The sequence below is a fragment of the Gorilla gorilla genome, chromosome 11, assembly GCF_029281585.2.
Source record: "Gorilla gorilla gorilla isolate KB3781 chromosome 11, NHGRI_mGorGor1-v2.1_pri, whole genome shotgun sequence".
Taxonomy (NCBI): Eukaryota; Metazoa; Chordata; class Mammalia; order Primates; family Hominidae; genus Gorilla; species Gorilla gorilla.
Genome location: NC_073235.2, coordinates 67,796,907 through 67,820,107, shown reverse-complemented (window position 1 = coordinate 67,820,107; position 23,201 = coordinate 67,796,907). Strand labels below are relative to the sequence as shown.

At 35.6% G+C, this 23,201-nt stretch overlaps 1 protein-coding gene across 4 annotated transcripts in view; it reads right to left on the bottom strand.

Moving 5' to 3' along the window:
* Positions 1–23,201, bottom strand: part of SCN2A (sodium voltage-gated channel alpha subunit 2) — a 152,466-nt gene that overhangs the window by 49,581 nt on the left and 79,684 nt on the right. For 3 of the 4 annotated variants that reach the window (XM_055380240.2, XM_055380242.2, XM_055380241.2), the window contains exons 12-15: positions 18,980–19,324; positions 15,503–15,635; positions 10,934–11,172; positions 29–202 (exon numbers count right to left, since the gene is read on the bottom strand). In XM_055380240.2, the coding sequence (XP_055236215.1) occupies positions 29–202; positions 10,934–11,172; positions 15,503–15,635; positions 18,980–19,324 (891 nt within the window). Of the gene's footprint in view, positions 1–28; positions 203–10,933; positions 11,173–13,951; positions 15,480–15,502; positions 15,636–18,979; positions 19,325–23,201 lie in introns of those variants that run through there. The other variant, XM_031008675.3, reaches the window with a different exon arrangement.

Here is a 23,201-nt window from a genome sequence, read left to right as displayed (position 1 = left end):
ATTTTATGAACACTCCCAGTTAATTTACCAGCCGGAATGATCGGAGAACTGACAGTCCTTCCACATTTGCCAAACCAAGTTCCATTAAACTAAGGCTCACAATAAAACCATCAAAAATATTCCAGCCTTCTTGAAAGTAATAATATGGATCCATGGCAATTATCTTGAGAAACATTTCTGCTGTGAAGATCCCCGTGAAGACCTAAATGAGAAGTGTAGTTCATTATATGAGCAAATAGTCTTGAAACACGAATAATTATTGAGCAACTTAATTTACTCCCAGCAAATATAAATTAAATTCTGATTTCAAAAAATTGGTTTAGGTCCAACAACTTGGTATCTACAAATGCTTTGCATTCAAATCAATAATTGTTCACTATATATAATGTTTATCAAATGATAAAGAGTACATGGATTAAGTCAATAAAATTAATATTATTTTCATATGAAAGGTGCAACTGACTCATTGTGATCAACTGTTTGGCTCTGTCTGTGATCTTTCTAGCCCTCCAAAAACTTACCAAATGATTACCTAGCAGTGCGGGCTTCCATCACCAAGCCAAGTGGATTGGTCCCCTCCCTTGGCCCTGCAGACGAGACTGGTGCTAAGACGTCATGTAAGCTGTAATAAACATGCTCACGGCTAGCTCTACAGATAGTAAGAACTCTGAAAAAAATTTCCTTTTGTTGGCGAAAGGGAAGCGGTATTTTCCTTTCTCCATTTCTATTATCTAAAACTATTTCAAACTTTCTCTTCTGCACATAACCTCAGCCATTTTTGCTTATGCCTTCCCATCTGAGAAGCACAGTCTCAGTACTTCAGCGTCTTAGAGGTGATGAAAGTCAGCCAGCCTGAACTTTGTTTCCCTTTATCTACTAGACTACTTACATCCGTAACTGTGCTTTGCCTTTCTCTTCTTGTTAAAATGAAAGAAGTGTCCCTGTTTTGAGCTAATCTCTCAAATTGTGTTATGTGTTTTCCTTTGGACTTTTCAAGGAATTCATTCTCAATTAACCAACCTTTCTACTACTGGCTACTTCCTGTTTCTTTATGGAAAGTAACAGTTACCGAGTCCTTCTCTCCCTTAAAAATATCACCACTGTCGGCCGGGCGCGGTGGCTCACGCCTGTAATCCCAGCACTTTGGGAGGCCGAGGCGGGCAGATCACAAGGTCAGGAGATCGAGACCATCCTGGCTAACACGGTGAAACCTCGTCTCTACTAAAAATACAAAAAATTAGCCGGGCGCGGTGGCGGGCACCTGTAGTCCCAGCTACTCGGGAGGCTGAGGCAGGAGAATGGCGTGAACCCGGGAGTCGGAGCTTGCAGTGAGCCGAGATAGCGCCACTGCACTCCAGCCTGGGCGAAAGAGCAAGACTCCGTTTCAAAAAACAAACAAACAAAATATATATCACCACTGTCATAAGAAAAACTCTCCTTGCACTCTATTTCCCCTTCCAGCTGCCACCATCTATCCTTTCCTTATGGCCAGATTTCTTTCGAAGATTGCATACTTGTCTACACTTGCCAGTTCCATTTCTTCACCTTACTCCACAACCCACCAAATGGCTTTAACAAACTTCACCAACAAGACCGACATCACCAATAAATCCAAACGAAATTTTTTAAACAATTATCTTGCTTGCTTGCCCTTTTAGAAGTTTCAGGCATTGTTTTCTGTTCCTTGTTCATTGAAATATTTTCTGTCCTTAGCTTCTGTGATCCACATCTCCCTGGATGCTACTCACCTGATTTTCTTCCTCTAACAAATCATTTGATACTGGATTTATTCAGAACTCTCTCTGTCTGGACCCCTCTTACTTTAGTTTTCCTTTTATAATAAGTTACATTTTTATAATAGTTTATATTTCAAAATCTATTTTTCTGTTCAAGCATACCTCCTAGTCTCTAGAAATACATACCCACCTGCCCATTCAATACCTACATTTGAAAGACTATCTCCCAGGCATCTCAAATTCAACAGGTCCAAAATTCATCTTACTGCTTTTTCTCCACAGTTTTGCTTCTCTTCTGATATTTGCTAACTCAGTAAATGGAATCTCTCTCTACCTAGGTGGCTACCTCAGAGACCTGACAGTCTTAGTGACTTTTCCAAATATTACTTGAATACTTCAAATTGAAATTCACCCATGTGTATATTACTAGACTTTTTTCTTTTTTGTTGAGTAGGTCTCCATTGTTTGAAATTTCATGGACATTTAAATAATAGATAGCACTTTTTGTCTCTTTTCCAATAAATTTTTGCCTACCCCAAGGTCTCAAAGATGTTCTCCTGTGTTTTATTTCAGATGTTTTATTGTTTTAGCTTTTCTGCTTAGTCTGCAATCCTTATTGATTCTGGCACTTGGCATAAGATCGAAGTGGAGGTTCATTTATTTTCCATACATTTATTTATGTGTTCCTGACATTTTGTTGAAAACACTTCCTTTCTTCTATTTCCTTTCTGTAGTGTTTATTTCAAAAAAATCCATTGACATATAGTTTGGATCTATTCATGAACTCAGCATTATGTTCCATTGATATCTTTGTTTATGCCAATACTGTAGATTCTTGATTAGTACAGCTTTATAACAAGCCTTAAAGACAGGTAGGTTAATGTTTTCATTATTCTTTTATCAGTATTGTTTTGGCAATTTTAAGCACTGTGTATTTGCATAGAAAGTCAGTTCATCAATTTCTACAAAGAAAATCTGTGACATTTTTACTGGGATTGGGTTGAATTGATAGATACATTTGGGTAGAATTAATTTCTTAATAATATTGAATCTTCCATTGCATGAATATGGCATATATATTTCCATTTGTTTAAATCTTCTGTAATTATTCTCAGCCATGTTTTGAAGTTTTTAGTAATAGGTGTTTCAAAATGATTTGTTAAATGTATTACTATATTGTTCGTGTTTTTTGATATTATGGTAAATAAAATATTTAATATCATTGTTAATTTCTAATGTTTTAAAGATTTATTAGGATTGTCTACAATATGATCATGTTGATGAAATAGATAATTTACCACATTTCAATATTTATGCACTTTATTTGTTTTTTTTTTTTCTCCTTTAGTTCAGTTGATAAAACTTCCAGTGCAAGGTCAAATAAAAATGGTAAAAATAGACATATTTGTCTATGTTAAGGGGAAAGCACTCAATTTTTCTAAGGGGCAAGAATTCACTACCTCAACATTTCACTGATAAGTAAAATATTAGGTGTAGGGTTTTCTTTTTTTTCTTTTTTTTTTTTTTTTTTGAGACAGAGTTTCACTCTTGTTGCCCAGGCTGAAGTGTGGAGTGCAGTGGCTTAATCTCGGCTCACTGCAACCTCCGCCTCCCGGGTTCAAGCAATTCTCCTGCCTCAGCCTCCCTGTTAGCTGGTATTGCAGGCGCCTGCCACCACGCTCAGCTAATTTTTTGTATTTTTAGTACAGACAGGGTTTCACTATGTTGGCCAGGCTGGTCTCGAACTCCTGACCTCACGTGATCCACTGCCTCAGCCTCACAAAGTGCTGGGATTACAGGCGTGAGCCTCCACGCCCGGCTAGATGTAGGGTTTTCTGAAACGTCCTTAACAACTTGAGATAGCTACTTTCCATTCCTAGTTTACTGACAGTTTTTCTTACAAATGACTGTTGAGTTTTGTCAGATCCTTTTCTGCATCTATTGAGATGATCTTAGGCTTTCCTTTATTCTTTTAGAGGTAATATGGCCAATTAACTGATCACTTTTCAAATGTTAAATGAATCTTACTTTTCTGAGATAATCCCCACGTGTTTAAGAAGTATTTATTACTTTTTTCTCTATTGCTAGATTTTATTGATAATATTTTGCTAATGATTTTTTGCTTCTGTGTTCATGAGGGATACTTTCTTGTAATTTTGTATGTAAAATTAATATTGTAACACTTTATATAAAATGTTCTGGCCCGGCGCGGTGGCTCATGCCTGTAATCCCAGCACTTTGGGAGGCCGAGACGGGCGGATCATGAGGTCAGGAGATCAAGACCATCCTGGCTAACACGATGAAACCCCGTCTCTACTAAAAATGCAACAAAATTAGCCAGGTTTGGTGGCTGGTGCCTGTAGTCCCAGCTACTCGGGAGGCTAAGGCAGCAGAACAGCGTGAACCGGGGAGGCGGAGCTTGCAGTGAGCCGAGACCGCACCACTGCACTCCAGCCTGGGCGAGAGAGCGAGACTCCGTCTCAAAAAAAAAAAAAGTTCAAATCTTTTCATAATTTTACACTTACCTATGTTATAAATCCCCACTTTAAACAATCAGTTGTCTTTTTAAAAAATTTACCACAGCAACAGAAAACCAAATACTGCATGCTCTCACTTATAAGTGGGAACTAAACATTGAGTTCACAGGAACACAAAGAAGGGAACAACAGACACTTGAGGGTGGAGGGTGGAAGGGGGATGAGGATTGAAGAACTATCTATAGAGTACTATATGCTTATTACCTGGATGATGAAATAATCTGTATGCCAAACCCCTGTGATTTACAATTTATTTATGCAACAAACCTGTATATATACCCCTGAACCTAAAATAAATGTGAAAAAAATTAAGGAAAAAAAGATAGTCTTTCGTATTTACCCACATTTATTCATATCTAGTGACCATCATTCCCAGAACCAAATTTCCATCTGATATTTTTCCTATTCGGCCTAAAGAACTTCCATTAACATTTCTTGTAGTGTAGTTCTGGTGGTAACAGCTTTTTTAGGTTTTTGTTTATCTTAAAATTCTTTATTTCATTTTAATTTCTGATGGATAGTTTCACTTTCTGTAGAATAATGGGCTTTTATTTCTTTATTTTATCTGGCCACTTTCTTCTGGCCTGAATTATTTCTGGTAAGACATTAGTCTCATGTATATAGTAAATATTTTTCTTCCGATTGTTTCCAAAGCTTTTTGTTATTGTTGTTTTCAGCAGCATGACTAAGATGTGCCTAAGTATGGCTTACTTTATATTTATCCTGTTGATGTTCACTAACATTTTATAAGGTAACATTAAGGTCTGTAAGTTACTATTTTTCACCAACTTTGGGAAATTTTTGGCCATTGTTTCTTCAAATATTTGCTCTGTTCCATTCTTTCTATTTTCTCCTTCTGATTCTCCCATTATATAAATATTTAGACTACTTGATATTATCCCATATTATAGTTAGACTCAGTTCATTTTTCCTTTTAATTCTCTAGTGTCCAAATTTGATAATTTCTATTAATGTGCTCCGAGTTAACAACTATTTCTTCTGACATCTGCAATTTTCTTTTAAACACATCCAGTAAATTTTTCATATTAGAATGTGTACTTTTCAATTATAAAATGTCTGAGTTATTCCTTTTTACAGTTTTCATTTTTTTCTGCTCATGTTCTCTGTTTATTCCTTATGACCCCTTTTTTTCCTCTAAATTGCTCAACATATTTACAATAGTACCTCCAAAGTCCTTTTTTGTTTATTCTAACAATTTGTTTCTGTCCAGATCTATTTCTATGTACTGCTTTAATCTATTAGCTATGAGTCACATTTCCCTATTTCTTTGCATATCATCTAATTTTTATGTGACATGAACATGTTTAATATTGGGAATACTTCAATCCTGGAAATCTATCTTCTAGAAGTTAATACAGCATTATGAAAGGTGATATATACAAGAACATTTACTGCAACATGGGGGTAAAGTATCTGGAATCAACTTGAACATCCATCAATAGGTGATTGGAAGAAAAAATAGTGATACATGCATACTGTGAAATATTAGTATGCAATTCAGTGGCTTGTAATATATTCACAGACTTGTAAAATCATCACCATTATTGAATTTTAGAACATTTTCATCGCCTTAAAAAGAAGCTGCATACCCATTAGTTAGTTGTTGCTCCCATTTACCCTAATCCCTACTGCCTGGCAACCACTCATCTACTTTCTGTCTCTATGGATTTGCCTGTTATGAACATTTCATATAAATGTAGCAATATGATATGTAAATTTTGTGATTGGCTTTGTTCACTTAATATAATGTTTTCAAGGTTTATTCATGTTGTAGATTGTAGCAATACTTCATTTTTTTATGGATGAATAACATTTATTGGATGGATATTGTTTATCCATTCATCAAGTGATAGACATTTGAATTGTTTTTAATTTTTAGTATTATGAATAATATTCTATAAGCATTCATGTTGAAATATGTTTTCAATTCTCTTAGATATATATATCCGAAGAAATTAGTAAAACTGCCAGGTCATGTGGTAACTCTACCCTAAACTTTTTGGGGAATAGCTAAATTATTATCCAAAGTGACTGCATCATTTTATATTCTCAAAGTAAAGTATAACCATTCTAATTTTTCCACATCCTTGCCAAAAAATGGTATTGGCTTTCTTTCTGATTATAGCAATCTTAGTGTGTGTGAAGTGGTATCTCATTTTAGTTTTGATTTGCCTTTCCCCTAAAATTAGCCAGTGACACTGACCATCTTTTATGTGCTTATTGGCCTTTTGTCTAACTCCTTTTTCAATATGTCTATTCAAATATTTTGATCATTTTTAGTGAGTTATCTATTTTATTTGTTGTGGAGTTATAAGAATCCTTTATATATATTAGATACAAATCATGATCAGATATCTGGGTTGCAAATGTCTTCTTCCATTCTTTAAGTTGTCTTTTTACTTGATGATATTGTTTGCAGTATGAAAGTTTCTAATTTTGATAAAGTCCAATGAACCTTTTTTTTCTTATTGTTATTGTGTGTGCTTTTGGTGTCATATCTAAGAAATCATTGCTTAATAATAGGTCATGAAGATTTACTTCTAAATTTCCTTCTAACAGTTCATAGTTTTAGCTCTACCTTTAGGCCTATGACCTATCTTAATTTTTATATATGTTACTAAGTAAGGGTTCAATTCCATTCTTTCATATGTGGATATTCACTTGTCCAAGCACCATTTGTTGAAAAGGCTTCTTTCCTTAATAAAATTGTCTAGTGGTCTTGTTGAAAATTAATTTAACATAAATGTGAAGACTTACTGTTGGAATTTCAATTTTATTCCATTGATGTATATAGCTATCCTTATGCCAGTACCAAACTATCTTGCTTACTTTTGCTTTGTAGTGAGTTTTAAAATTTGGAAGTTTGAGTTCTCCAACTTTATTTGTTTTCTAGTTAAGATTGTGTGGCATATGGTCTCTTGCATTTTCATATAAAATTTATAGTCAATTTATCACTTTCTGCAAAATAGGTAGCTGGGATTTTGATATGAATAGCGTTAAATTTGTAGATTAATTTGGTGAGTATTGCCATCTTAACAATATTTTCTTATAATCTATGAATATAAAATGTGTCTTCATTTATTTAGTAGTTCTTTAATTTCTTTCAACATTTTATAGCTTTGAGTGTACATATCTCACACTTATTTTATTAAATTTGTTCCTAAGTATTTTATTATTTTTCATGTTGTTATAAATAGAATTTTCCTAATTTTATTTTCTGATTGTTCATTAGTAGTGTTTAGAAATATAATTGAGTTTTGTATATTGATCTTGTATTCTGCAATCTTATTTATTAGTTCTAACAGCTGTGTGTGTGTGTGTGTGTGTGTGTGTGTGTGTGTATTTTATAGGATTTTCTAAATACAAGATTATGTATTCGTTAATAGAATTTACTTCTTGTGTTCCAATCTAGATGCCATTAATTTCTTTTTCTTGTCTTATTTCCCTGGTTAGAACTTTCAGTACAATATTGAAAAGAAGTAGCAAGAGCAAATATCCTTGCCTTCTTCTTGACCTGAAGATAAAAGCATCTAAAGTAACTATTAAGAATGATGATAGGTGTGGGGTCTTTTGAGATGGTGTTTATCAGGCTGAAGTTCTTTTCTATTTCAAGTTTGCTGAGTGTTTTTATCATGAAACACTTTGGCTTTTTCCATGTGATTACAGCATCTATAGAGATGATTGTATAGTTTTTTAAAATTAATATGATATATTACATTAATTTTTTATGCTGGTCCAGCCCTGCATCACTGGGATAAATTTCACTTATTCAGAGTACATAATCTAAAAATCTAAATATGTTATGTGATTTGGCTTCTAGTATTTTGTTGAGGATTGTTGTGCCTATGTTCATATGGGATATGGCTGGTCTATATTTGTGTCTGTGTTCTTTTCTTGTATTATTTTTGTCTGGCATTAATATCAGGGTAATTCTAGCTTCATAAAGTGAGGTGAGAAGTATTCCCTTCTCTTCTATGTGTTGGAACAGTTTGTTAAGGATTGATGTTAACGCTCCATTGAACATTTGGCAAAATTCACCAGTGATACTATCTGGGCTCAGGCTTTTTTTGGCGGGAAGTTTTCTTTTTTTTAATTGTGAATTCAATTTTTACTTATTATAAGTATATTGAGATAGTCTATTACTTCTTGAGTCAGTTTCAGGAGTTTGTTACTTCCTAGGAATTTTTCAATTTCACATAGGTTATCTAGTTTGCTGGCGTTTAATTTTATTTTATTTCTTATGCTCCTTTTTTCTTTCTAAAAGATCCATGGTAATATCCTCTCTTCATTCCTACTTCTAATAATTAGTGTTTTTCTTCTTTTTTTCTTGGTTAGCCTAGCTAAAGATTTGTCAATTCTGTTGATTTTTTCAAAGAAATAACTTTTGGGTTTATTGATTTTTCTCTGTTGTTTTTCTCTTCTTTAATATTTGTCTTTTCTGTTAACTTTAGGTTTAATTTGCTATTCTTTATCTAGTTTCTTAAACAGGAGCTTAAATGAGCAATTTGGGAAATCTTCTATTTTACTATAGACATTTAGAGTATAAATTTGTCTTTAAATATTGTTTTAGCTGCCCTCATTAATTTCAGTTTGGTTTGTTTTGATTTTCAGTCATCCTAAAGTATTTTCTAATTTCTCTCATGACGTCTTATTGACTCATTGGTTATTTAAGAGCAAGTTGTTTAATTTCCAAATATTTGTGATTTTCCACATTGACTTGTTATTGGTTTCTAATTTCATTTTATTTTTTATCAGAAAAATATTCTGTATTATTTTAACTTTTTTAAGTTTATTGATGTGTGTTTTATGACCTAACCTATAACTTATCCTAGGGAATGTCCCATAGGCATTTGAGAAGAATGTGTATCCTGCCTATGGATTTTCTACTATTCCATAATTCACCTCAGATACAGATCCTACATTCCTTAACATGTAAGACCAGCCCCAGCTTGAGTTGTCTATTTATTGTTTATTTCTTTCTAGAATCCATCCTCCTTCTGGTAATGGTATCCTAATTATTGTCTTCATAATTTCACTCATTTACTCTGCCTCCAGTGATAAGATATGATTCTGATTTAGGCAAATATGGCATTAAAACCAAGAGCTAGGGTAACTGACTGGTTTAGAAATGGCCATGTAACTCCAACCAAGTCAATGATATTCAATTTGTGGGCCTTAATTAAAGCTACTAGTTAGGAGGCACAAACTTTCTGTACATGGAGCTACATTAGTAGAATAAAAGTTGATAGAACCTTGGCAATAGTAGGAAAATGCCCAGCCAGAGAGGAAGGTCACATATTGGGAAGGAGACAAGAAGCTGATTCCCAATGATGCTGGCTGAGAACCTGAATCTAGCCAGGTTAGAACCTAGAACTAGTTCCAAATGGGCTTCAGTAAAGTGAGGTAACGAATTCCCTTTATTTTTGCTTAAGCTCATTCAATTTGGATCACAATATATTACCTCCAAAGGCTTTCTTGTTTCAATTGCCACCCCACCACCCCACTTTTTTTTAGAAATAACGTTGAAGAAATTCTTACATAGCTCTAAATTTGAACTAGGTAATATTATTATCCTTTCCTACTCTAAGCGTCTGTGATCTTTGCCCATAGCTTATGATAGTCTCTGAAATAGCTTTCAGAGTCTGATACAGCATTCAGACCTTCCATTTCTCTGTTAATTTCTCATGGATACAGTTTCCCAACTGCAAAATACAGACAATTTATAGTAAATATCTTAAGACTGGTTTTGTGGGAATCTAGAGAGAGAGATTTAATGTAAACCATTTAGTCCAATATCTGATACAAAATAAGAGGCCAGCACATGCCAACTTTATCATTTAATTCAGTTAAGTCCTACCTGAAATATAATTCAAAAATATAGTGGTTACTTCAGAGCCTAAAAATATTGTATATTATACTTCAGACCGTATTATTTACAATCTCTATATAACCTGCTTATATGTTCATTTATCAAGCTGGGAACTTAATAAGCATTTTATACTTGTATAAATATACTTTTTTGCATAATTTTCTTCATTTTGTCTCTCTGTATAAGACCACTTTAAAATCTATCACTATACTATACTATATTATAATATCAATATGTATCCAGTGAATGCTAATATATATTTTAACAAAATTAAATAAATAATTTCTAAATTTAATATTGCTAAGACTGTAGAAGAAACAAAAACAAAAAATAATAATCCCCCAGATGATGTTCCCTCCCTACATAGTCCATCTTCAAGTACTTACAAGTGATATTTCAAAATTATCTGACTTGGGCATATTTTATCATTTGTTTAGTAAACGCAGACATGTCCTAAAGAATCTATTCTAAGGTTCTTAAAAATATGTCAGAATTTTGTTATAGATCAATGTCCTTGGAGGACAATTCAGAATCATCTTCTAATAAATAAGCAATTTAAATTCAATTCTAAATCAAATTGTACCTAAATTCTTTGACTCTTTTGCACTATGGTAGCAACATTTTTTTGTTATTTAAAAGGGATGCTAAACATTTGATGTCAAGGTATACATGGCCAATTAGTTGATATTTAATTTGAGAGCAATATGTAAAATTCACTAAGGCAATTATAAACTCTTTCAAGAGGAAGAGAAACTCTCGGTGAGGCTTACCAGGTTTCCAACAGACAGTACACTGCTGAACTGCTCCGTCATGGGATAGTGCTCCATAGCCATGAAGAGTGTATTTAAGACAATGCAGATGGTGATGGCCAGGTCAACAAATGGGTCCATTACAACCAGGTTGACAAGGTGTTTCACCTTTAACCATGGTTTACAACAGTCCCAAATCAAACACATATTAGCAAATTTATACCAGCATGGTGGGCATTTCTGTCTGGATTCTTCAAGTTCTGGAAGAAAAAAAGTTAGAATCCTCATGAAAACTGCTTACTTTCTATTAAGCAGATTTGGTTTAAATTAAAAGGAATTAAAAAAATCTAAAGTTGTTAAAAGATATTACGGGTTAATCTGCTGGAGGAACAGGGAAAATTTTACAATGGGTTTGCTGTCATAGAAAGGATCAGTACAGAAAATCTAGTAAGCTTTCCAAATGTATCCTGGCTAAACATAGCTTCCAAGATTCTATTGGCAATACTAAACTGTCTGATACTTATCTTCAAGGCTGCTAGAAACTAATGGGTAGAACTTGCATTGCGTACACTTAAAGCTCATCCATGTTCCAGGTAGAGCAAGAAGTATATATGTTATCAGAGATATCTCAGGAGATGTCCTAAGAACCTTAATCAGTCACACCGAATGTCAGTTTCTTGGATCAGATATGTTTTGGTGATCTTCTAATTAGATAATTTTGTCAGTGTCACCAATCTCAGTTTAAAAGTCTCAAATTAAATTTTATTAGATTATAGGCTTGCATATTAGACACAACAAAGTTCCATCTCTCTACATTTCTCATTTAACTAGAGGGCATAAAAGAAGAGAAAATACCCCAGCCTAAGGAACTGGAGTCCTCACTGTTGTTACAAATCAACACTTCACAAAGTGGAACTCATTTATTACTGGAAAAATACAAAGGATTTTAGGTGAAACATACATATAATTCATACATTTTCATGGTATACATTTATTTAAATGTATTTAAATATATAACTCTCATATCAAACATGACATAAAATTTTATATTGAAATGCATTTATTCAAGGAAAATGTACAATGATATCAAGAAGAATTTCAACCAAACATTGGGAGAGAAGACAGAAATGCACAGATCTTTAAGGTGACACCCAAAATACTGAAATTTGGTGAATATTGGCAAAGAAATTTGGGGAATTAGGAAGTGAAAAATTGTCTACCATCTTCCTTTGGCAAGATAATCTCTTCATCAACTTATGAGTGGAAAAATATGCAGAATTTGTTGTTTTCTGTCAATATCATTGCTGTACACCCTGTTACCTGTTCTGCCAAAATGTGGCCACCACCTCTTAGCACTGAAAAAGAGGGAAGGTTTCTTCTTTTTAAATCCATGGCATAGTTGACTCTAGTCAGTCACTTTAATACTACTGTGGCAACTGGAACATCTGTCCACATCTGGCACAGTTTGCTATGAACTTAAACTTGTAAAGGTGGAACCAGCATATAAAAGGACAATCACAACCACAGATGATAATGTTTCTTCTACTAATCAACATTTGCCACTAATTAATTCTATAATACTATTTTCCTAAGTAAATTAATTTATTGCTTATTGTTTTTAAAATTTCCAGTAAAAATAGATTTGTCAATTGTCTCTTTGGATATTGAAATTCTTCAAGTGCCCAGTTTGTTTCCATTTCCCTTAATACATAACTTTGTAAACAATAAATAATATTTGATTTATAATTCAGAGAAAAATATAGTTATTATGCACTAGTTATTTTGTAAATACTTCTAAACTCCCAAATAACCTTATATTTACATTGAAGGTAAAAAGGAGGTATTATTATTTACAGTAAATAACAAAAGAGAAACTACAAAATTTAATTTTGTCTGTATACTGCCATAATATGGTTTTTTCTTTCCATGCCAGCTGTCATTTAGCAAATAACGAGAAGCAAACAGGAACTGGATAGAAAAAAATAAACTGGAGAAAAGTTTAAAAAATGAAATTTAGCAGGTGTGGCTCATCTTGACAGTAGGAATAACTGGAGCAAAGTTGTTTAAGTTCTAAAATAAAATCATTCAATTATTCATTCCAAAAAAAAGGGGGGAATCTCACACTTTAAAACAAAACAAAGCATTCAGGAGAGAACTGCAGCCACATCTCCATTATTCCTGCGTGGGTTATCCACATAGAATCACTTACAGTAAATCTGTGTCTTTTGCTGGCTCACCTTGATTCTTCAGGTGCTTCTAACTCACCCTCCCACCATCCTTCACAAAGGTGTGACCAGAAAACATTTCTATGTGATTTTGCACTTTTAAAAATTTGAAACGCAAATGGTTCATTTTTGCTTATCCACTACTGCTTCATTAAGCATGAGGCTATCCATTACCCTGGACAACGGAGACTTGGCTGTAGTTAAAAAGAAGGAAAACAAAAATTGCCAACCGGATCAACAAGCCTGGTTCATAAAAAGGAAAGGTGAAATAAACAATAATCAGACATAGAAGAAAGGATCCCCAAGAAAAGAGATTATGTCAACCAGGAAAACTTTGCACCATTATCAGAAACCAAAAAAAAAAAAGGACTATCTTAAGTCTGCTTGAGTATGCATGTATGTGATATTGCTAACAACCAACCTTGACCAATGTCACACTCAATGTGTCTACATACAATTGAATAAAGAAAAGTCAGTTTTCATTCTAGATAACTGATTAAAAACAGAATAAAAACTTGGCCATTATTTGTCACAAATACACAACTCAAAAGCTCTGCAGATAATAAAACGAAAACACTCTCAGTCTTCAGCTTCCTAGATTGCACTTATTCCTAGAACATCCTTTCCATCCTAAGCAACCCCATGTCACATAGTTCCATGGAGAGAGGTGTGGGTGCATTTATTTTGAACTCCAAATCTTAATTAGTTGGCAAGTCCAATATTGTGGATATTTGAGGTTTTTTAAGTAATGTCTTATTTAGCTCAAACTTAATGCTATCAGAAGTGCAAAGCATGACTGTTGATTTAGACTTACCCTGTCTCCTTCTCTACTTCCTGCTTTAGGGAGCAGACATGCTGCTGACATCGGTAGCAGAACCACTGGCAGCTTCCTCTCAGTGGTTTTGCTATGGCAAGGAGCGGAAGGCCAGACAATCTTCAAAAGATTTACCTGGAGGGACAGGGAGGAGCAAGCTACTGGCAGCTGGGGGGAAGAGGGAGTGCAAGCTAACGCAGGCGAGGTTGGGGAAGAACGTACTAGAGTTTAATATTCAATTGAAATCAGTGAATTGCATTAGGATACTGAAATAGGACATTATGAAAATTGGGTTTTGTAATACTGACTTGTCTGTGATGTACACAGTCGTCTACACTGAGAATTTTTTCTGGCTGTGATTTTCAGGCTTTTCGTATTGGTATTAATAATATTATGGGATCTTTGCATACAGACAGGAAAAGAATTATTCCAGGAATCTATCCAATCTCAAGAGAAAATCTAATTATCAATAAGAAAGGGACGTGTATGCTTGCTCTCTTTTGCTTTCATTCTCCTTTTCTCTTCTCCCTTGACACATCTACACACACACACACTCACACACATACCTGGGAAGGGGTACAAGGGAGAAGGTTTGTAAAGAGATAGGGAGAGGAGGGAATAGGAGGGCAAGGAAGGGGGATAGAATACATTTTACATGAAAATATTTTCCAAGTAGTTGAAGTTGATAGTTGTTTGAATTCACTTACAGTATGGAAAGGCAAAAACATGTGAATTAACAAAAATAACAACAACGAAACAACTAATATTGATAATATTTATTAACTGTCTTCTGCATGCCAAATACATCAGTGTTTTATCTAAGAAGGCTTATTTAATCCATTCAACAACCTTATGCCTAAACATCATCATCCACATTTTACTGATGAGGAGACTGAAATTCAAAGTCACAAATTAACACATTTAACATATGGCAGAGCCAGAAATTGATCACAGATTAAGCTGTCCCCAAAGTCTTTATTTTGGCATTCTGAGATCCAGACTGCTAAACATTATGTTAACTATTCAGATAAAATCTGCAACTAAGGAGAAAGCTGATATATTGTAAGAATCTGGTCAGAGAAAGGCAAAAGTAGGACTACAAAATTTTAAACACTTTGCTTCAAGGAAGTTAATATCAAGCCCTAATTCACATTTTTAATTTATATTTCTGGTTAAGTCATAGGAGTTTATAACTTGTGTCTCAAGCAGTTAATATAATCCAAATGGCTTAGCATCATCATAAGGATAAGCATTTATCATTACACTCTTTTCAACGTCATGCACACAAGTTTCAATGTTTAGAATTTAATGTATGAAAGTGGTGTTCAAAATATACCTTACATTTGCAGCAGCTTTCTGGAGGCTAAATATAAAAAAAAAACTATGGAAGATAATAGAATCCATGAGTTATGCACGGATTTTAGTGTTATTTAGTAAAATGTGTAATAATGATACAATATCAAGTCAGGAAGTATTTTATTGAAATTTATGAAGTGTTTTTTCATCATTACCAAAGCACCAAGTAACTGTGACGCAGGACTTTTAACATACCTTCCATGGTGTTGGTCAAAATACTGGCTATACTCATTGCTCTTTGCCTTGATGTAGGATCTTCCAATAAATCCATGGAAACATGATAAGAACTGGACCGTCTCTTTCTTATTTCTGTTTCAGTAGTTGTGCCCTAGAAGTAGAATTTCAGATGAAATAACCACTATTTTTGAAAGCAGCAAAGCCCAAAGCATTCCTACAACAGGTGTTATTTAACTAAATATACACCATGCTTTCTCAGATGTAAAAAGCTCACTAAGATATTGTTGGAATGATAATTCTTTGGGGGTTGTTTAAAAGTCTGTCAGATTTTCAGCTTTTGGGGAGGCCTGGGTTTGTCAAGGTGGGCTTTCCTATTCCTCCATCCCAGGGATTTGGGCTGGAGGGACCAGGTCCACTACTGGACAGATAACCTTTTAGCATTTCAGCCAATTCTACTTAGGACTTCAGACCAAAACATATTGTTTCTTAATTTTCACCCAGATTGAGTTTTTAGATCTTTATAGACATATATTCAGGTAGTTTAATATATGAACAAAAAGGTTTGAAAGTCTCCTTCATATGCATCAGTAATAGTTCCCCTAAAATGTGAATTCCAGTTGCAAAATGCCTTCATTCATTAGAGACAGGTAATATTTCCCAACATTCCTAATTACAAAACTAAATTTTAGAACTAGTCTATAACTTTGTCCTATATTTAAAAAACAACTTAATCCACAAAACAATCCACCCTTGGCACTGAGACTATAATTTAAGGAGATAATACCAATGTGGGGGACTGTGATTTTTAGTAATGATACAATGATCTGATAATCTCCTATTCCAGAATAAACTCATCAGGATTTCAACATGGGCAAAAATTTATTCCTACTTCAGGAGATCAAACGATGTTAATTATCACAGGAAAAAAAAAGGTAAAGCTAAAGAATTTCAAATGCAGGTCTGAGTGTTAATAATAAATTAAAAAGTTTCATTCCTTTGAGGACTTTCCCTATTTCTAAAAGAACAATATGATCAAAATATAATAATATGATCAAAATATTATTTATTTTGGTCACATCCTATTATGATGTGAACAATTAGCAGTATTTTATCTTTTATAAGTTGAATTTTTTTAATGCATACATATTCAAAACCAAAATTTCCACTCATTTCATATGATTGTCACTAATGGTGATAACTATTCATATAGGTCATTCTAAAATTAATTTTAAGGTAAAAAAACAAGTAAAATTAGTAAGAAAAGAAATAACCTATCTCTAAAAATAAAAATCTTTTAATCCAAAGGGTGCCTCTTATAATTTAAAATATTTCAGCTTGTCAGAAAGAGGCAAAGTTTTAAGGAAAAAAAAAATAGTCACATGAAGATCATCTAGTCCCATCTGTTCTACACAGAAGCACATGTACAAACCTAGATTTGTCTAATTTTCAAATAGATTCCAAAACTGCTAATGACATTACTCGATTGAATTTATGTGTAAAGTACAGGAAATGATGTGCTTTCAAGGGTGTCATTTGCCCATAGCTATTTATTTTCTATTGTCATTTCTCCTCTGCATTCTCCAAAAGCCTACTTCATTTGTCTGCACCTTCAGCTCAACTTTGCAATAGTACAGTGCCCTGCCTCAAAGCACTTAAGATTGTAAGATTAAAGAATGAAGTTGAGGAAGCAGGAAATAAAGGGATCACACAAAGCTTTGCTTCAAGCTGGCCCCAACTTTGCCTTCAGAGATTTGTCCCATCATCTCTGATAGGACAGGAGATTTATGATAATTATTGATAAATGCTAAATAATTTCTGACAGACTGACAGTCTGTCTGTATTCCTGCATGGTAATTGTAGATTTGCTTTTGTTTACCCAATTAACATTTATCAAGATCAGTGATAAACATACTTTATTATGTATAAGAATTATGTGGGATGCTTGTTAAGGCAGAAGATTCCCAGACCTTGTTCTCCTCGGTGGTTTGGTCTGAAAAGGTCTGGGTAGGCACAGGAATCTCTAGTTTTAAGAAGCATCCCATGAGATTCTGATGTAAGTAGTATGAAAGTGAAGTATATTTTGAGAAACATTGGTTAAAATGAAAGTGTTTATGTGTTTATTTCCTTAACCATCTCTTCTTTTTGATTTAAAGAAATTAAAAATAACTCAATGGGAGGCAATATTTCAGTGTTGATAGAATGTAGGTTCAGTAACCACCATACCTGGGGTCAAATCTTAGCTCCACCATGCACAAGCCTCAGTTTCCTCCTCTGTAAAATTGGGATAATGTTACTAACTATCAAAAAGGGTTGTTATGAGGCTTAAATGAATTAACACATGTACAGTGTTCTGGACAGTGTCTGGTACATGGTTATCTATGATCATTTTTTAAGAAGAGCTGATGTCCTCTCTTCATTCTTCCTGGTTCCTCTACTATAAAGTTCTACTTTTCTCATGGTTCAACCTGACTCCAGGATACCTGGACACTTCTCTGGTAGAAGGAGGCGGGGAGAGGCCATGCAAAAAATGTGAAGAAGAAAATGGCTATTTTATAATCCAACATAAGAAGCTCCTCCATTAGGTAACTGAAAACGAACTCCATATCATTTTAATGTGGCTCAAAGAGCTTGTCCAATGATAATAAATGGAGCTATGTGAAAAAAATCATAAGAAGACATTTTGAATGCTATAAAATACAATCAAGTGACATTGCCAAAATATGTCTTGCTAGCTTATGGAATTGTATTTAATAGCAACATTAAAAGCTTCTTATGGTTTATGAAGTAAATTTCAATAATATAGCCCTGTAAGTGTCTAGTATGTAGCTGAAATCCTTTTCCATGTGATTGGTTTTGGGCCACTTTGTTTACAATAAGAGTTTATGACAGTAATATAAAAATTGGAATCTGCTCTAAAAATGACAGCCCATGATTCCAAACCAGGTACTTTTTGAATGGCTCTTCATGTATAAATTTACAATGGTTGAGATCATTAGAGTGGATGCTAAAAAGGTTACAACACTCTGACCTGCAAAGAGAGTCAATGTTGTACTATGGGATTTAAATCTATTTAGTAATAGTATCTACTGCAAGTGGAAGTATTCAAATCTCCTTTTAAATGAACAACAATCACAAAATCCTTAAGTATTTATTTAATTTGTGAGCATTAATTTCCTTGGATTTAATTTAACTATATTAATCAAACATTATGCTTGATAAATTGTTGCTTTGCTTTTTGGCGAGTTTCATACCATAGTAATAATGATGAAAGATTACTTCTAATTATATTCTCTGACAGCCAACCTAGGTTTTTAATTACTTTGTAGAAAAGTCTGAATAGAACAGTTTCACAAGATAGTTAACAGCTTGATTGAACAAACTCCCAGCCTTTGGGCAACAAACTCAACAAATTCTTAGATGTGGAAATGGAAAAACACTCCTGCCTGCACCAGTCACAACTCTCTTCACATCAGCTCCAATTTTAATTGGCCTCACCTCTGGTAGGAGCTGCCCAGCAGATGTGAGGGTAGAAGGGCCCCCGACCAGGGAGACCACACCATTGCAGTCCACAGCGCTATGCATCTTCCCATTCATGGGCAGGATGGGGAGCACCCTGGAGGCACGGCTGGCCTGGCTGACATTGCTGTGGCGCCGTTCTCCATGTCTGTGCGGCACGAACAGAGAGTCTCTTCGGCTGTCATTGTCCTCAAAGGTGCTGTGCTCATCATCAGCAAAGTCATTCTCAGAGCCAATGTCCTTTGCTCGACCTCTGAAGCTGAAAAGGCTCGCCCTACTGTTGCGTCTTGGAGAGAAAAGGGAGCCACGGATGCTCAGTAAGGACTATGAATAACAAGAGAAGAAACAAAAATGAGATGAAGAGAGTTAAGAGCTGGCATTCTGAAAAACAGAATTTGATTCATTGTGTCATAGTCATTGACTTACTCAAGGATAAGTCATTGGACATGCGGAACAAAGCGCCCCTCTGATGACTGCTGGTGGCATTTTGGCACTTTCTACAAGGTTCACCTTTTCTATTTCACTCTCGCTTTTTCTCCTTCCTCCATTTTCCATCTTCTGCTCTCTTTTCTCCTACTTTATCCATACCTCAACATAGTCAGAAGTGTCCCCATAATGTTTTGTCCTGTTACTGGCATCTAGAACTGATACTTTTGATAGAACCTTCTTTAGAAGTTAATTTCAGTTAACAACCCAATGGAAAACAATTAAACACAAATCTACCTTTAGATCCTCTGAGGTCAAAAATGTAGCCAGTAAGAGCTCGCTAGTGACCACACCCTGATGCAAATCTTACCATGGAGGAAATATAATTAATCTTGCTAGTAGGGATGTTTAATTATAGTACACGGGGCAGCTTCTCCACTTCCCTTTGCATATTTTATGATGGTCTTCATGAATAAATTAAATCAAGCCGAAATAACTGTATGATTTATTCCCCAATTTTCACCCCTTTGTCTCTGTCTCAAGAAATCTGAGGGCAATATTTACAAAAACTTAATTTTCACTAAGAGGCTGATCACAACCATTTAATTTTTTGTTTTTTTAAATCAGTACCCTGTTCAGCCTTGAGAAATGCTCCTCAACTCTCAGACCAGGTTATCTGGGAGACACTAACTTCAATTCCTGGATGCAGCAGGAATTGAGGCTCGGGTCTCCCAGTGTTCCAGGCACTGTCCTAGGCCTAGCCAATCAGTGTATTCAATACGTAATTTAAAGATGGTCATGAAATCCTGCTTGGTCAATTGAAAGATATCCCTGTCTTTTACAACTGTTGAGGAAATGGTGCTTTTTCACCTGAGGCTGCTAAAAATATTGGCTTTAAGTTTGGAGCTGCAGTGACATCTTGCCACCATGTGGGAGGAACCTGGATTCAGATATGGAGAAAGACATGGTCATGGTAACATGTCTTGAGCTTCTGGATCCATCCATGCCTAAAGCTACTCACAGACATAATTTATATCATCTAATACATTCTCTTTTTTACTTCAGCCAGCTTGCATTGGATTTATGTAATTATTATTGGAAAGAATACTAACTTCATCATTTAAGTATTATTGGTTTGATCTTTTCCTCTCCAAAGGTTCAAAACTAACTAAAACCATTATTTTATACCTACTAATATCTAGGTTTTTATATGCCTGACTAATATGGTTTGGCTGTGTCCCCACCCAAATCTCATCTTGAGTTGTATCTCCCATAATTTCCATTGTTGGGGGAGGGACCTGGTGGGAAATAGTTGAATCATAGTGGCAGTTTTCTCCATACTGTTCTCATGGTAGTGAATAAGTCTCATGAGATCTAATGATTTTATGGGGAGAAATCCCTTTCACTTGGCTCTCACTCTCTCTTTGCCTGCCACCATCCATGTAAGATGTGACTTGCTCCTCTTTGCCTTCTGCTATGATTGTGAGGCTTCCCCAGCCACATGGAACTGTAAGTCCAATTAGATGTCTTTCTTTGGTAAATTGCCCAGTCTCAGGTATGTCTTTATCAGCAGCATGAAAACAGATTAATACAGTAAATTGATACCAGGAGTGGGGCGCTGCTGAAAAGATACCCAAAAATGTGGAAGCAGCTTTGGAACTGGATAACAGGCAGAGGATGGAACAGTTTGGAGGGCTCGGAAGAACACAGGAAAATGTGAGAAAGTTTGGAACTTTCTAGAGACTTATTGAATGGCTTTGACCAAAAGCCTGATAGCAATATGGACAATAAGGTCCAGGCTAAAATGGTCTCTGATGGAGATGAGGAACTTGTTGGGAAATGGAGCAAAGGTGACTCTTGTTATATTTTAGCAAAGAGACTGGTGGCATTTTGGCCCTGTCCTAGAGATTTGTGGAACTTTGAACTTGGGAGAGATGATTTAGAGTATCTGGCAGAAGAAATTTCTAAGCAGCAAAGCATTCAAGTGGTGACTTGGGTGCTGCTAAAGGTATTCAGTTTCATAAGGGAAGCAGAACATAAAAGTTTGGAAAATTTGCAGCCTGACAATGTGACAGAAAAGAAAATCCCATTTCCTGAACAGAAATTCAAGCAGGCTGTAGAAATTTGCATAAGTAATGAGGAGCTGAATGTTAATCCCCACGACAATGGGGAAAATGTCTCCAGGGCATGTCAGAGATCTTTGCAGCAGCCCCTCCCATCACAGGCTCGGAGGCCTAGGAGGAAAAAGTGGTTTCATGTGCCGGGTCCAGGGTCCCACGCTGTGTGCAGCCTAGGAACTTGGTGCCCTGTATCTCTGTGGCTCCAGCCATGGCTGAAAGGGGCAAATGTAGAGCTAGGCCCATGGCTTCAGAGGGTGCAAGCCTCAAGCCATGGCAGCTTTCACATGGTGTTGAGCCTGTCAGTGCACAGAAGTCAATAACTGGGATTTGGGAACATCTGCCTAGATTTCAGAGGATGTATAGAAACACCTGGTTGTACAGGCAGAAGTTTGCTGCAGGGGCAGGGCTCTCACGTAGAACCTCTGCCAAGGCAGTGAGGAAGGGAAATGTGGGGTCAGAGCCCCAACACAGGGTCCCTACTGGGGCACTGCCTGCTGGAGCTGTGAGAAGAGAGCCACTGTCCTCCAGACCCAAGAATAATAGATCCATCAACAGCTTGAACCGTGTACCTGGAAAAGCCACAGACATTCAATGCCAGCCCATGGAGTAGTCAGGAGGGAAGCTGTACCCTGCAAAGTGACAGGGGTGGAGCTGCTCAAGACCAAGGGAACCCACCTCTTGCCTCAGCGTAACCTGGATGTGAGACATGGAGTAAAGGAGATCATTTTGGAGCTTTAAGATTTGACTGCCCGGCTGGATTTTGAACTTGCGTGGGGCCTGTAGCCCCTTTGTTTTGGCCAATGTCTCCCATTTGGAATAGCTGTATTTAGCTAATGTCTGTATCCCTATTGTATCTAGGAAGTAACTAACTTGCTTTTGATTTTTCAGGCTCATAGATGGAAAGGACTTGCCTTGTCTCCAATGAGGCTTTGTTTGGACTGTGGACTTTTGAATTAACGCTGAAATGAGTTAAGACTTTAGGGGACTGTTGGGAAGGCATGATTCATTTTGAAAATGTGAGGACATGAGATTTGGGAGGGGCTGGGGGTAGAATGACATGATTTCTCTGTGTCCCCACCCAGATCTCATCTTGAGTTATATTTCCTATAATTCCCACTGTTGTGGGAGGGACCTGGTCAGAGATAGTTAAATCATGGTACTGTTCTCATGGTAGTGAATGGGTCTCATGAGATCTGATGGTTTTCTGGGGAGAAACTTCTTTTGCTTGGCTTTCACTCTCTGTTTGCTTGCCACCATCCATGTAAGGTGTGGCTTGCTCCTCTTTGCTTTCTGCCATGATTGTGAGGCTTTGCCAGCCACATGGAACTGTAAGTCCAATTAAACCTCTTCCTTTGCTAAATTGCCCAGTCTTGGGTATACCTTTATCAGCAGCATGAAAACAGAGTAATACACTGACCAATATGTAGGCTTTTTATTTTCTTTCCAGCTAAAGAATTACTTTTTCTCAATAATATCTGTTAGTTTCTATCAAATGTCTGTAAATGTTAAACACTATCTTATGTGATTCTATTCATTATTTACAGTAAGAATCACTTCTTTTTTTTTTTTTTTTTTTTTTTGAGACGGAGTCTCGCTCTGTCACCCAGGCTGGAGGGCAGTGGCATGATCTCGGCTCACTGCAAGCTCCGCCTCTC